At 59.2% G+C, this 15,112-nt stretch overlaps 1 protein-coding gene across 1 annotated transcript; it reads right to left on the bottom strand.

Moving 5' to 3' along the window:
* Window positions 1-422: 422 nt before the first annotated feature.
* On the bottom strand, window positions 423-14,717 carry PRDM12 (PR/SET domain 12). The gene is made up of 5 exons (XM_042965017.1): window positions 14,495-14,717; window positions 12,406-12,596; window positions 10,847-11,002; window positions 2,145-2,256; window positions 423-832 (listed from the first exon to the last, which is right to left on the bottom strand). Exons 1-5 carry the CDS (start codon window positions 14,715-14,717, stop codon window positions 423-425), a joined length of 1,092 nt encoding a protein of 363 aa, XP_042820951.1.
* Window positions 14,718-15,112: the final 395 nt, after the last annotated feature.

Genomic DNA, 15,112 nt, shown 5'->3' with positions numbered 1-15,112 from the left:
GCGCGCACCGGCCCGCACCCCCGCCCTCAGGCCCGGGGCGGTCGTCCTCCCCCCACTCCCGAGCTCCCCGTCCCCGCTGAGGCCCCGCCACCCCCGAGGGATGCCAGCCCGGGCGGCCGGCTCGACGGCAGCGGGAAGACTCGGGGGCGAGGCCTGGCGTGGGGACCCCCGGGGAGGAGGAGGAGGAGGAGGAGGAGGAGGCCGATCAGCCGCCCGTCAGTGTCCTCACCTGCGAGACTGAACGAAGACTGTTTGCCTAGGGGGTCACTTCCGGGGCGCACCTACGGCGCGGGGCACCTCTGGCCGGATCGGGAGGGGGGGGGGCGGGGTCGAGTCAGGAGTGAGCGCGCAGTCCCGGCCCGCGCCGCGCGGGCGGGAGGCGGGGCGCGCGGGCGCGGCGGGCGCGGGCGCGCGCGCGGCGCTCACAGCACCATGGCCGGCAGGTGGTGCGCGGCCGCGGCGGCGGCGGCCGCGAGCGCGGGCGCGTGCGCGTGCGGCGCGGGCAGCGCGGGCGAGTGCGCCTGCAGCGCGGCGCTGGGCGGCCGGTGGCGCGCGCTCTTCTGGTGGGCGCGCAGGCCGGCCAGCTGCGAGTAGGCGCTCTGGCACACCTGGCACTTGTAGGGGCGCTCGCCCGTGTGCAGGCGCACGTGGTTGCGCAGAGTGGACGACTGGCTGAAGCGGCGGTTGCAGAAGCGGCACACGAAGGGCTTGTCCAGCGTGTGGATGCGCATGTGCGAGCGCAGGTTGCTGCGCGAGTTGAAGCCGCGGTGGCAGATGACACAGCGCATGCGGCCCGCGGTGCCCGCCGCCGAGTCCGCCGGGTGGAAGTCCTCTGGCCGCGCGGGCGGGGCCCCGGGGGGGGGAGCAGGCGGGGAGAGGGCGGGGGGGGGGGAGAGAGCAGGCTCGTTACGACCCGCGCCGCCGCGGCCCGGCACGCGCGCACCCCCCCGCCACGCGCGCCCTCCTCCCGGCCCCGCCTCGGATGGACCCGGGCCGGGCGGGCCCCGAGCAGACCGGTGGGCGGGATGAGAGGGGCGTCAGGGAGCCTGGCTTGGGGTCAGATAGGAGTTGGATCCAGACTGTGCTGAGACCTCGAGGCCTTAGTGACTTGGCCTCCGAAACCTCAACGTTCCCATCTGTAAAACGGGGACCTACTACGACCTCATGGGGCTATGCACAACTTGGCCAGATGATCACAAAAAGCTGCACTTTACCTCCCTTAGCCTGTATATGGGAAGTACGTGGCTCAAAGTAGCCTTCTATAAATGACTGTCTTCCATAAAAGGCCCCCCAAATACCATTTATTCATCCCACAGATATTTCCTGGGTGCCTGTTATGTACCAGGGAACTGCGCCTCATTTTTCTCAGTGCTGAGATGGAAGTAATAACAGCATCAGCCCCAGAAGCTGCTGTAAGGATCAGAGAAATTAGTGTTTGTAACACATTAGCCGGAGCGCAGGGTCTCAGCTTTGTCCTCTCAAATTAAAGACGACCAAATTTCGCGAGGGCTTTATGAGGACCCAAGTGGGATGATAACCCGTAAAGGGTTTAGCTCGATAAACTTGGCATGAAATAGGTCTTGTGCAAGTGGTCTCTATCGTGATGACCAGTGTCCCCCCACAACCCACGGAGGCAAGGCACACTCTGCCCCACCTTCAATCAACATGTTTATACCAAGCACCTGCCCCAGGCCCTGCACCGGGGACAGAGGGGCACGTACATCGCCAGAGCTGGAAGGCAGTTTAAAGATCATCTCGCCCAACATCTTGCCTTCACAGATGGAGAAACTAAGGCAAGATGGTGAGGCAGAGCTGGATCTCAATCCAGGCTCCCGCTGCTGGGCCCCTTGCTCCTTCCGCTACACCCTCTGCCTCTCTGGTGTCTCCCCACGGAACCTGCCCCCAGATCATTTATTTTGTCCAGGAAACACACTGCCGTTCATGCGGGGACTGCGGTGGGCAGCTCCAGGGGCATCGGCCTGCTTGGGCCAATAGTCTCCTGTGCTCAATACTGCTGGAGGTGGAACCAGGATCCCTGGAGGCCAGGAGCCGCCCTGCCACAAAGACATGCGCACACACACACACACACACACACGCTCACTCTCTCATTCTGGGTTCATCGTGGCCTCATGGAGACTACTTACCATGCTTGTTCTTTTTCTGCTCCTCCTCTAGTCCGGGCACACCAGGGATCCCCAGGAACGTGTTGTGTGAGTTTCCATACCACACCAGCAGCTCCTGGTCAGGAGGGATCATCTACAGGGAAGAGAGCAGGATGGGGTTAGGGAGACAGCGGTCCCAGGTGTGAGACTCAGGGTGTCTGCACATCCCCCCCTCCCCGCTCCCCCTGCCCCGGAGCCAGGAGGCAGCTGTCCTCTGCCTGCCATGGAGATGTGGATCCAGTGTCAGCCCCGAGAAAGCCACCGTAGGCGTCCCCAGCGAGCTGCACAAACATAGACGTCCGGGGGATGCTCCGTCTGGCCCTCCGCTTCCCTCTCCCAGCCCAGGCCTTCTCGCCATCCCTGTCCTGGCTCCGCCGCGGGGAACACAGCTGCCACCCAGCCGCGTAAGAGCTCCCGAACTGGCAGCAACAGAACGAAGCCTTGTAGCAAGCAGAAGTTCCGGAAGAAGGTAGGCCAGAAAACTTTTCGTTTCTTACTGAGGGGAACCAGAGTCAGCCAGCCCTCAGGTCTGCAGGGCTGAGGCAGGCGTGCCCCAGGAGCGTGGGCTGCGGGGCACCCTAGGGGACTTGGTTGCATCTTGTCTGAAAATGTTCTGGCAACACCTCTCATCCAAAGCGCCCACAAGGCAGCACCACATCACACGTGCTTCTGTCCCTGTCACTGTCTCTGCGGGACTCCTTGCACGCTGCAAATGCTAGAAAAGAAGCATTCCGATTGAGAAACACCCTCACCTCAGGAAATACTGGGGCACACGGACCTAAAATCCATTTCTATGGGAGAGAACTTCACAAATGATGACAGGGCCACTCCCCGGGGCGGGGGTGGGGGGGCGGGGACCTGCCCCAGGGAAGGGGTGAAGGCCCTGGACAGTTCAGGGAGGCTGTGGAAGGCCTGACGTGGCACTAACCATAAACCCCACACTCCGGAGGAAAGGGGGGACATCCCAAGGGGCCCGCCAGGCCTTTGGCGACAGCCAGTTAGCCCCTCCCAATCGGGGAATCTTCAGGCCCCAGCAACTAAGACAGATGAGAGAGATGGGGCGCCTGGCTTTCTCGGTCAGTGGAGCACGCCACTCTTGATCTCGGGGTTGTGAGTTCGAGTCCCACGTTGGGTGTAGAGATTACTTAACAATAAAATCTTAAAAGGGGTGCCTGGGTGACTCAGTCGGTTGGGTGAGTGTCCAACTCTTGATTTTAGTCGTGGGATCAGGCTGTGCATCGGGCTATGTGCTCAGGGTGGAGCCTGCTTGGGATCCTTTCTCTCTCTCCCTCTGTCCCTCTCCCCTGCTCGTGCTCTCCCAAATAAAAAAAATAATAAAATAAAATAAAATCTTAGAGAGAGCGAGAGAGAGACAAAGGAAAGAGGAGATGCGCCCCACCCTCCCAAGCCTGCGCCCCCCGAGCTGACTTTGGCATTCAGCCCGTGGGTCACTCTCTGACCTTCCCAGAGAAAGCTGGACACCCCCAGGCAGCAAGTGGTTTGTTCGCCTCACGGGTCGTCCACCAACTGAACGGAGTTGCAGCAACAAAGGTCACACGGAAACCATCTGGGGGTATCTGGAATCACGCAAGGATAGGAGCCCCCTCCCTCGGGCTCCCTGGTTGCAGAGAAGGCCCCGCCCCTTCCGTGGGGCTCTGGCCTGCAGACCCCCACCACAGGCGGAACCCTTCTGGCCACCACCGCTTCCTTCCCCCGGTCAGAGCTAGGACAACCCTCAGACCAGCCAGCTCTGCTCGATCTGAAAGGAGAGGAGTGGGAGAGGGCAAGTGTGTGAGGGGCCTTGTCACTGCGTCCTCCTAAGACTCAGCCCGGGGTCCCCGGGTCCCTTCCCAACAGCTCCCCCTCCCCGCCCCCACCCATGGGGCATCACGTCGAGCCCTCAGGGTCAGTGAGTGACCAGAAACCAAGCAGAGGATGCCAGGGTTTGAATATGGAAAGTGCAGCCCCCGAACCCCAGGAAAATTAGGTGGTGCCTCAAAGAAAGCAGGCAGACTAGAACTTGGCACCACAGGGACAGTCCTCAAGGTCATTCACAGTCATGGCCGCTGTCCCAGAAGTCTGTGGGACAGCGGTGGAGGCCCTGCTGGAAAGGGGTCAGAGAAGACAGAGGTTTTGTGAGTCCCCCTAGAAAAGACGAGGTTGGAACCAGAACAACTGAAGATCAGTTCATTGTGACGAAGGCTGCTCTCTGAGGGAAGGTGTGGATGGGCCCTCCGCCATCTGGTCCCTGTGTGACCCTAGGCCAGCCCTTGGCCTCTCTAAGCTTGTCTCCTCAAATGAGGGGGTGGGGGAACATGAGCCCTGAGGTCCCCCAACTCTGACACTCTGATCGCAAGTCATCTCCGACACCGTCCTGACTCCTAGCTTCCGTTTCCAGAATCATGGTTCCAAAGCAACAGGCTCCCCGTCAGACTGTCCCAACAGGAGACACTCCCGCAGAGGGTTCTGACTCAGGACCTGAAGTCACGCTGTCAGGGGCCACCTGGGCTCCCTAGCTGCCGAGCCTGTGACCTCGGGCAGCTTGCCTTCCGTCGCCGGGCCTCAGTTTCCTCGACTGTAAAACAGGGACAGCACCATTGCTCTGGTCTCACGGGGTCAGGGCTCCGCGGAGCCCCGCACATAAACCTTGGCGAGGTGGACGGACACAGGAGCGCTTGTTGTAATTTTCCCCAAGCCCACCAGCCTCTCAGGAAGCTGGCAGCGCTCCGTGGAGCATCAGATCCCCCAGTGGTCCCCACAGAGCCTGCAGTGTGGCTCCGGCCGCTGGCACAGTGAAAGCCCAGGATGACTGGTGGCTTTGCCTTCGGTGACCCGACAAGAGCACAGGCTGGGGCCGCGTGCGCCAAGCACGGGAGCCCGAGATCGGGCCACTGCTTCCGGCTTGGCTGGGGCAGGGGCACCCCCAGGGAGGGCAGTGATGTGCATGGGAAGTTCAGCAAGCCCCCGGCGGATGTTGCCCTGATCTTCGCCTCTACCTCCAGACTCTCAGTGTAGGAATCAAGTATCTAAGTCAACACCAGCCTTCTCCTTGTAATAGACAATAGCGATCGTTATTAAATCTAAAACGAACGCGACAACAACAATGGTGAGGAACCAGAAGCCAAGAACATCTGGGACTGCACAGATTCTGAGTATTATTATTCAAAATGGTTGTTTGGAGGGGCACCTGGGCGACTCAGTCGGTTGAGCATCGGGCTTTGGCTCAGGTCATGATCTCACAGTCTGTGGGTTCGAGCCCCGTGTTGGGTTCTGTGCTGACAGCTCGGAGCCTGGAGCCTGCTTCGGATTCTGTGTCTGCCTCTCTCTCTGCCCCTCCCTGGCCTGTATTCTGTCTCTCAAAAATAAATAAACATTTAAAAATTATTTTAAAAATGGTTGTTTGGAATATTATTTAAAAAAATTTTTTTTGAAGTTTATTTATTTACTTTGAGAGTGAGCACAAGGTGGGGAGGAGCAGGGAGAAGGAGAGACAGAATCCCAAACAGGCTCCACGCCATCAGCGCACAGCCCCACGCGGGGCTTGAACTCATGAACCGTGAGCTCACAACCTGAGCCGAGATCAGGAGTCAGACACTTAACAGACGGAGCCGACCAGGCGCCCCAGGAATATTATTTTTTAAATAAGAGCTTCAATATCGACTTTTGATATAGAGTGACGCGTGTATTTACCAACACATTTTTTAAACGTCTGAAAATTAATTTTACTAGTTAATTTCAGAAATTGAAACCACGATGCAGACACATTGACCAAAACGTGTCAACACATAAGGGGGGGTATATAACGACAAGTAACTCTCCCTCCCATCCTGGATGCCCAGCCACCATCACCAGTTTTCTACGCTTCTTTCCACAGAAGGGTTTGTCATTTTGAGACGATTAAAACATGCTGACTTAAGGTTCGTGAGGAGCAGAGTGAATTCTGCTTTCTAGAAGAGATAGCGGATTTTTAGAAAAGCAATGAACAAATATTACTTTCAAGCTATATACATACACACACACACACACACACACACACACACACACATATACATATACATACATACATAAAAGAAAGAAAATCTCTGAAGAAGAATCTACTGGAATTGGGAACGACACAGCTCGCCAGATCTGGAGAAGCCACCAGCACTGGGGAAGGTCAGAAGTGGAGCCTCTAGGATCTTTCCCGAGCTCTGGGAAGCCAGCGGCAGCCCCTGACCTGGACATCTGGTCCCCGCTTGCTCACTGGTACCCCTCATGCAATAACCCCAGAGACGGAGACAAGGAGACCCTCAGACCGGACCCGTAGCCTCCTCCCTGAGATCCTGGCACCATTGTCCAGACTCCCAGGGTCCCGGCAGCTGACCGCCTGAGAGCAAAGAACAGCCACGGTGCCCATCAGGCCTTCCAGATCCTTCCGTGGTGTCTTATGGCCAACACTCTGGCGTGGCCCTGGCAGGACTCTCCACTGGAGCCCGGAGAACCAGAATCAGCTATTTATTCACTTTTCTGGACATTAGGCGCTGGCTCAGGACACACAATAAAGCAAATAATTCCCAAAGAAACCGAGTCGCGTACCATAAAATCTACGTTGCCAAGACTTGGGGGGAATATCGGGGCCTGAGTCTTTCCTTGACAAATTACATAATCGCTCCACTCATGCTCTTAATTCTTATTTTATTTTATTTTAGAGAGAGAGTGCGCAAGTAGAGGAGAGGGGCAGAAAGAAAAAGAATCTCAAGCAGGCTCTGCGCTTAGTGCGGAGCCTGACACGGGGCTCAATTCCATGACCCTGGGACCGTGACCTGAGCCCAAATCAAAAGCGGGATGCTCAACCGACTGAGCCACCCAGGCACCCCTCTCAACTTGTGCTTCTTAACCTTCCCTGTCAGCCCAGAAGTTTTGTTCTGCCCCATTTCTGAATTTTTATTATAAGTGGAAACCGACCGGTTTGGGGTTGTTTTCCTAATAAAAATTTATGTCGCACTATTGAACATGCTCCCAGGAGGCTCTGAGGCCCTCCCTCCCTTTCCCCGGGCGGCACAAAAGCCCTCGTCTAGAAGGATCTCCGTGTCATCTGGACGAATATCAATTTCCATCGTGCCACAGATGTCCTGACACACCAATTAATAGAGTTCCAACAAATACATATTGGCCAGGGAGGCCCCATGACATGGTGACCAACAGCTTTGCCCTGGCGGGGGGGGGGGGGGGTCAGACAGGCCTAGATTCAAATCACAGCTCACCAACCTCCTGCGATCTCCTTGAACTTTAGTTTTATGATCATTAAAACGGGGACAGTGAGCGGCGCCTGGGTGGCTCAGTCAGTGGATCATCCATCCGACTCTTGGTTTCGGTTCAGGTCACGATCTTACAATTTCATGGGTTCGAGCCCCGCGTCCGACTCTGCGCTGGCAGTCCGGAGCCTGCTTGGGATTCTCTGTCTCCCTCTCTGTCTGCCCCGCCCCTGCTCGTACTGTCACTGTCTCTCTCAGAATACATAAATAAACCTTAAAAAAAAAAAAATAAGACGGGGACAGGGGACAGTGATAGTATCTCACAGAGCTGAAAGGTCTCGATTCGTAAAAAGTTGCTCAGACCTTAGATCCAGGCCCCCATCACCTGCGGCAAGACTTACTTGTTCAACACTGAGTGGTCACTTGCTATGTGCTCGGCGCTTTCTAGAAATGTCATTTGAGGCACCTGACGTTCCAGTAAATGCTTCTGTGGCCAAATCGACGAGGAGAATGGCCCAGGAATAGCAGCCAGATGCCAGACCCGCCTGGGGGTTCTCCACCGACTGGCTGGCCTTGAAACCCCAGCTCCATTTGGAAGGCTATTATTTTGCATTTGTGGGGATTTCGAGGGCAGCCGCCGTGTATGCTGTTTATTGCAGAAAGATGTTCCTTCCCGTTTTGGGGGGCAAGTAATGGGTTCCCGTTACGGAAAATAAACAGCAGCTCTGAGTTGACAGAAAGATTAAGACAATGGATCATGGCCAAGGCCCAGCTCCTCGGCCGACTCACACACACGCACAGAACAAATGGCCCACGTATTCCAGAAGCTTCGGGGAGTGGCCCGGGGGAGCAGCAATTTCTTCTGGTGGAGCCTAGAAGGGCCAGGGAGCGCTGGCCTCCGCCCTGAGGCACGGTGGGTGGTCACCCCCGTCCAGACCTGCGGTGTGCAGGTCCCATAAGTGGAATCTCACGTTGCCACACAATGGTTTGAGAAGACTGCCATCACGAGGAAGGTGTCCAGCTTCATTTATTAAAAGTAAAATGCGGGGCGTCTGGGTGGCTCAGTGGGTCGAGCGTCCGACTTCGGCTCAGGTCATGATCTCCCGGTTCGTGAGTTCGAGCCCCGCGTCGGGCTCTGTACTGACAGCTCGGAGCCTGGCACCTGCTTCAGATTCTGTGTCTCCCTCTTTTTCTTTGCCCCTCCCCTGCTTCTGCGCTCATGTGCTCTCTCGCTCTCAAAAATAAACATTTTTTTTTAAAGTTTAAATGAAAGTAAAGTGACATTTTGTGTTTCCTTGTCCCTCACCCAAACAGTCCCCTCTGTAGGCTTGCCAACCCTGGGTAAGCATTAACGGCAAATCAGCTGGTGTTTAGCTCACGGTATCATATGTGATACGATTTCCTTCCCCTTATCCTTTTCTCTCACCTTAAATCCTGATGAAATGCAGGGTTTTATTTTTTTTATCTTATAAATTCAGATTCCTCCCTGGAGATACCCTTCAGCCACTGTGCCCTCTGACTCGGAATTTCTGTAGAAATTTCTATTGATGTTTCCTGACTCTGGTGAGCCTTGGGCAGGGACACCCACACAGGGAGATGAGACTGAGGCCCCCGAGTCTGTCCCAGCCGGGAGTCCTTTGGCCCGAATCGTGTGAACGTTCCTATTTTCTCTCATGCGCACGCGCGTGTGCACCTGTGCTCGTGTTATGTGTGTGCACGCGAGGAACACGAAGGGTGTGCGTCCCCGGTCTCTTCTGTAGCGGGATGGCCGGGACTCGGTGCGCAAGGAGGAGGATGTGCGAGTGAGGCTGGGAGGGTGGGAGGGGTGAAGATGCAGGGGTGCTCTCTGCTGGCAGTGAGGCTCAGCCACACCCGAGGCCAATTTGAGGCCAGCCGGTGGCGGGGGGAGGGGGTCCTTGTTCCCACAGAGTGGTGGCCCAGCCACATGGTCACAGCGGCCACCTCTGTCCTGGGCCTAGGCCACCTTCAGCCCTACCTTCACGCAGCCCCATGCTGCTCCCCCTCACTTGAACCCCAGTCCAGAAACTGCACCTCGCTTCACCCTCCTGGTCCCCCTCCACTTCCTGGCCCCCCCACCAGGGCCCACCCTTCAGCTGGGACCCACTCCCCGGCCACACCAGTACCCAGGCAAAGACCATCCTGCTGTCATCTCTGGGAGATTTCCTGGAGCCTGGTGACGCAGGGACAACTGGACCCCGGTTCCAGAAGCTGCTAGGCCCCAGTGCCCCTCAGGCCTTAGAAAGACTTGGGGCTCCGAATCCCGGGGAGAAAATGGACTACAGGGAAATCATTCTCCTTCAGACTCCTCCAAAACTCAACCAAGCCCAGCCCCACCCTAAGGGACACTGCCCCCTTCCACTAGCGGAGTGGAAGAATGAGGTCCAAACAAGTGTGGGGGGAACATCCCCCTGCTGTCCCCCCCCCCCCACACACACACACAGCCCTTACCACCAATCTGCCATGGGGAAGGAAGACAGCTTGTTCCACTCCGGGGCCAGATGGTAAGCAAATTTCCCACCAAGGGACACTGTCCAAGGAGGGTCCCGACAGCATGGCCATCATGGCGGCCACCAGTTGGCTTGCTTTGCGCCGTCAGCCCCTCCCCATACACCGTCAGCTTTTCTGCCTCTGCCCAAGCGTTTCCCTATTGGGAACACCTCCTTTTCCCATCCTCCCGAACCTTCCCGTGACCTGGGCCTGGCTTAGCTACCCCCAACCATGGGATGTGATATTTACGTGTCTGCTCTCTCTCCCTTTCTCTCGCCTCCAAGAAGTTCCACTCCACATGGGCATTCGCACTAACATTGCCCCCGCAAGGCTCGGTAAGAGCTCCTGAGTCCGTCTGCCACCAAGTGAGACCCAGCTTCCTCCTCGTGGAATCCTCCCTCGTGGATTAAATAAATGCACAAGGATTATAAACGAGGATGCAGACACAGAGCCTAGGAGAAGCCTTACACAGCAAGGGATCAATACGTGATAGCTGAGACCAGAGTCGTGATCCACATGTCATGAGCATCCCACGCGAGCAGGACAAGGAGCTAAAATGCCGCAGACACAGTGCCCTCCCTCCCATCCAGATGTTTTCCCCAGGCTGCCTTCCCGCGTCTTGCTCTCTGTATCTCTTGGCTTCTGGACCCCAGGACACCCTAAGCAGCTATCCAAGGACCTCACCGCTGAGGTGCTCGTGACATCCACAAGGGCATCGAGTCAAAAGTTCTGTCCTTTCTGATCCACAGCAGGAAACCTGCCACGAAGTTCGTGCTCCCAGGGACCGCGATGCGTGGGCCCCGGTCGTACAGCCTGAGCAGGGCCAGCGGGGCCCGAAGGCAACACCCTTCCATCCCCTGCGGTTCCCGGGACGGACGAGGCTGCCTGCACACCTTCTCCCGGCCGCCCCACGCTTCCTTACACAACAGGACACACGCTCACCTCAATGGCCTTGTAGAAGATGCTGGTGCCAATCTGGACGACCTCCAGGTTCTGCTCCTGCTCGTTACGCGCACACTTGATATAGGTCATCCAGCTCCGGTGGTCCTCCTGGCTGGCATCGATGAAATAGCGCACCGTGCCGTCCTCGTTGAACACCTGCCCGCAGGGAAACGAGGGACGGAGTGAGGCAGGCTGTGTCGCAGGCGCCACCTGTGGCCGGGCCCAGGCCCGGCAGATCCACACACACACACACACACACTCTCTCTCCCCGTGCTCGCAACAGCCCCAGGAAGGGGAAGCAGCTCTCATCTCAGTCTTCCAGCTGAGAAAAGGGAGGCTCGGAGCAGCGCAGTGACTTTCCGGAGGCCAGGCAGCTAGAAGTGACCAACAGGGAGTCGGTCTCCCGGGCCCCACGGCCCCTGCTGCCATGGGCTCCCCATCTCCAGAGGAGAAGGGTCTCCAGGGATCACTGACTGGACAAAGTGGTATCCAGCTAACCCCCTGGGGATGCATAGGTGCTCCTCAAAGCAGCTCAGAGGAGCCAGGACCTCAGAGGGGGGGACACGGGAGCCTGGAGAGGGAAGACTGGCTCACGGTGACACCCTGGCCTGGCCTAACCCCCCTTGTGGGACCTACCAAGAATAGTCAGAGACCAAGCTGGACCCCAGCTTGCTAACCTAGCAACAAATGGGACCGGTAACTACTGGCCCAGGCCTCCAGGGAGGGAGGAGGTGAGGTCAGGAGAGGCGTCTGGACCATCGCCCTGTTCCCTTCCTCCTGCTCCTGTGACCGGAAGCAAGATGTGTCATATTGGGCTCCTCCAGGGACGGTGAGGTGGGGGCTGGGGGGTGGATCCATGGAGGGAGGGGGAATGAGATCAGGGAGAGGGTGCTCCGAACCCCCGGCAGCTGCTGCGGGCCGGAGCCCCAGGAAGCGGAAGTGTTTGGGGGAGGCTTTGTCCTCCCTGGCGGAGGAGAGAAGGGTCAGAGAGCCTGGGATGAATGGAAGCTTCTCTGGGCTTCAGTTTCCTTCTGTAAAATGGGAATAATAATTCATTGGGCTGCCGAGATAGTCTGGTGGAATGTGGGCCCCTGACCTGGAAAGCTGACTCAACACCAGTTTGTCCCCGATCATTTCCAGTTGTCATCGTTCTGCCTGGGCCGAGAAGCCCATTCCTAGGAAGAACCCACAGCTCCTGTGGTTCTCCATGCTGGCCACCCTCACACCCAGGCCGGGTGGTTCTGAGGGGTTTTCCTTGCAGCTTCCTCCGGGTTCCCTTCCCAGCAGTCGGCAAAACCCTGGGCAAGCATCGGCCTCTCCTGCTCTCTCTCAGTGCCCTCCTCTGCGAGTTGGGGCCAACAACAGTCCCAAGGGTGGGCCGGGGGGGAGGAGGGTCAGATTTTCCAAACAATGGCCTTCCCGCGAGCGGTTTGGGGAGGCTCCTTCAGGCATCCAGGTGCAGGATCGGGCTTCAGGGAGCGCTGGGGCGCCAGGGACCAAGCGGCGTCTGCCTGACTCCAGGATCCCGCCCGAGCCCCTCTCCCCCGGCTGGAACCCACCTCCCACATGAGGTTGTTGTTCTTGCAGATGTCCACATGCTCCGGGGCGATGACGCGGCCGGTGAAGGGGCCCATCTCGGTGCCGGCCTTGATCCACGTCTTGGAGAAGATGCCGAGGCCCTCGCCGGGGATGGAACTCTGCGCGATGATCACCTCCGCCGGCAGCACCAGGCTGGACAGCTTCTGCACCTCTGTGACCGCCGCCGGGGCAGGGGGACCCGGTCAGAGCCTGAGGCAGGGGATGGCCGGCTCTTCCCCACCAGGGACCCAGGCCCGTCCTGCCTGGCGCGACCAACCCCAGGCCCGCCCTGGAATGACTCTGCAGAAGTCACTGGGGTGTGTGTGCGCGGAGGAGTGGAGGGCGCAGGGTGGAGTCTCCTCCCTTTGCAACCGGGGGACCCTCCGTACCTTCCAAAGCAAGAGATGCTTTGGGGCTCATTTCTAGGGACGCTTTTCTTTCCTTCTCTTTCTTTCTTTCTTTTCTTTCTTTCTTTCTTTCTTTCTTTCTTTCTTTCTTTCTTCTTGTCTCTCCACTAATTCTCAAAGCATCCACAACCTCCCTGCTCTCCACCCTGGAAGAGTTCAAGAACTACCGTGCCCGTCGCAGCGCGCGGGTTTACAAATGGGTAAACTGAGGCCAGCTCCCAGGAGGAGGCGGTGGCCAAGACGAGACCGCCCTTCGGCCCCGGCACTCAGCGCTCCCTGCGCCTCCCCGCACGGAATCTAGGGCGGCGTGGAAGGACCCCGGAGGCGGCCAGGGGCTCTCACGCTTTTCGGGGTGCGGAAGGCCCCGCACCTCGGGGCGGACTGGCGACAGCGCTGGAAAGAGACCGCAGGCTGCGGGAGGCGGCGGAAGGTGCAAAGAAACTCGGGCTGCGGCGGGCCGCCTCCGGCGCGCTGCGTGTGACCCGGGGTCCGCCTGGGTCCCCCTCCGCGCCGGGGATCCGGGGCGCCAGAAAGGGCGGCGCCCGGATCCAGGCGAGCCCTGAAGTCGCCCCTCTGGGCGGGAAAGAGCCGGGAGGCCCCCAGCCCCCCGCGGAGGGGTTCCCCCCCCCCCCCCCCCCGGCCGGGCCCGGCAGCCGGAGTGGGGGCGGCCAGGCGCACAGGGGCGGTTTCCATGTCTTACAAGGTTCCCCTCTAAGCTACCTGGGAAAATAGCCGGCGAGCGGGCCGGCTGAAAGGGGGGGTTAAACGGTGTCCAATGCGGCGCGGCCGGCAATTTGTCACGCTGTTAAAGTGATAGCATTCATTCGGCTCTATTCGAAAGAAATTGCTAATTCTAAATTCATTAGCCCGGGAAGAATGCTGTAGCAGTAAATTGTAGCTCAATGCGGAGGGGACTTGTTTAAAAGGGGCCGAGGAATTCCCCTTACAAAGAGGGGGGATTAGGTGGTTGACATAGCGTGAATGGAAGTGGAATTAGTCTGCACGGTAAATTAAGAGAGGAACAGAAATCGTCACGGGGGAAGAGAGAGGGCGACGCGCAGAGATGCCAGCGTCGGGGAAAGATATTGTTTGCAGGTTGATGAATGAGGAGTAAGACCTTGAGACATCTTAAAGAAAAGAAACTTTTCTCGCTCTCTCGCTCTCTCCCTCGCTCCCTCCGCGGCTTTCTCTCCCGGCCCGCCCGCCCCCCGCCCCCGCCCCAGCCCCCCCCCCCCCCTTTTAAAGTTCTCGGTTTAAGTGGGAACTTTCGCGGGTCAAGCCCAAGTTAACTAAATGAATTTTAAACCCCTTCTTTTTGAGTCAACTGCTATTACACGCCTAGTAAGGCTTTAAATGCCGGGAACCCGCCGGCTCAAAGGGGCGAGGGGCGGGCAGGGGTGGGGGGGGGTGGGGGGAGAGCCTGGGGGCGCCGGGCCCCGCAGCCTCGACGCGGCCGCTTCCCGCCCCGCCCCGCCCGGGCCTCGCCGCTCGCGCCCCGGTTCGGCTTCCGGGAAACTGAGGCCCACGGAGCACCTGCAGCGCCCAGGCTGGCGCGAGCGGCCGCGACGCCCCAGGTCCCGGCCGCGCCCCGCGCGTCGCCAGGCAGGGGAACCCGGGGCCGCCGGGAGGCGGGGACGCGGCCGGCCTCGACGGCGCGACTCACCGCCGGAGAAAGACTGCGCCAGGACCTCGGCGGTGAAGGCCGTCTTGGGGCTGGCGTGGTGGCTCTTGTCCTCGAAGAGCTGCTCGCCCAGCACGTTGCGCCAGCGGCCGTACAGGAAGCTGTGCAGGATGTCGGAGGTGATGACCTCGGCCAGCGCCAGCCCCGGCGCCTTCAGCCCGGTCTTGAGCACCAGGGCCTCCGCCGGGAGCACGGAGCCCATCATGGGCGGCCCGGGGCTCGCCGGCGCCGGGGACGGACGGCCGGGCGGACGCGGGGATGCGGCGGGTGAGAGGGGAGCGGAGGAGGAGAAGGAAGAGGAGCAGGGGGAGGACGAGGACGAGGAGGAGGAGGAGGGGGAGGAGGGGGAGGACGCAGGAGGGAGCGGGAGGCGAGGCGGGCTGCGAGGAAAGTGAACGAGGGGGAGCGAGGCGGAGAGGGAGAGGAATCAGCAGAGGTGGCAGAGGCTGCGCGGAGGGCCGGAGAGACGGGGGTGGAGGCGGAGGTGGGTGCGGGGGGTGCGGGGTGGGTGGGAGGCGGGTGGCTGCCGAGAAACGGCGGCGAGGGGCTCTCGGACGCGCGCTCGCCTCTCGCACACCCGGCCCGGACGGTCTTCCCCTT

This window comes from Panthera tigris, chromosome D4 (assembly GCF_018350195.1).
Source record: "Panthera tigris isolate Pti1 chromosome D4, P.tigris_Pti1_mat1.1, whole genome shotgun sequence".
NCBI lineage: Eukaryota > Metazoa > Chordata > Mammalia > Carnivora > Felidae > Panthera > Panthera tigris.
The sequence above is the reverse complement of the archived record's forward strand: the minus strand, read 5'-3'. Positions and strand labels throughout refer to the sequence as shown.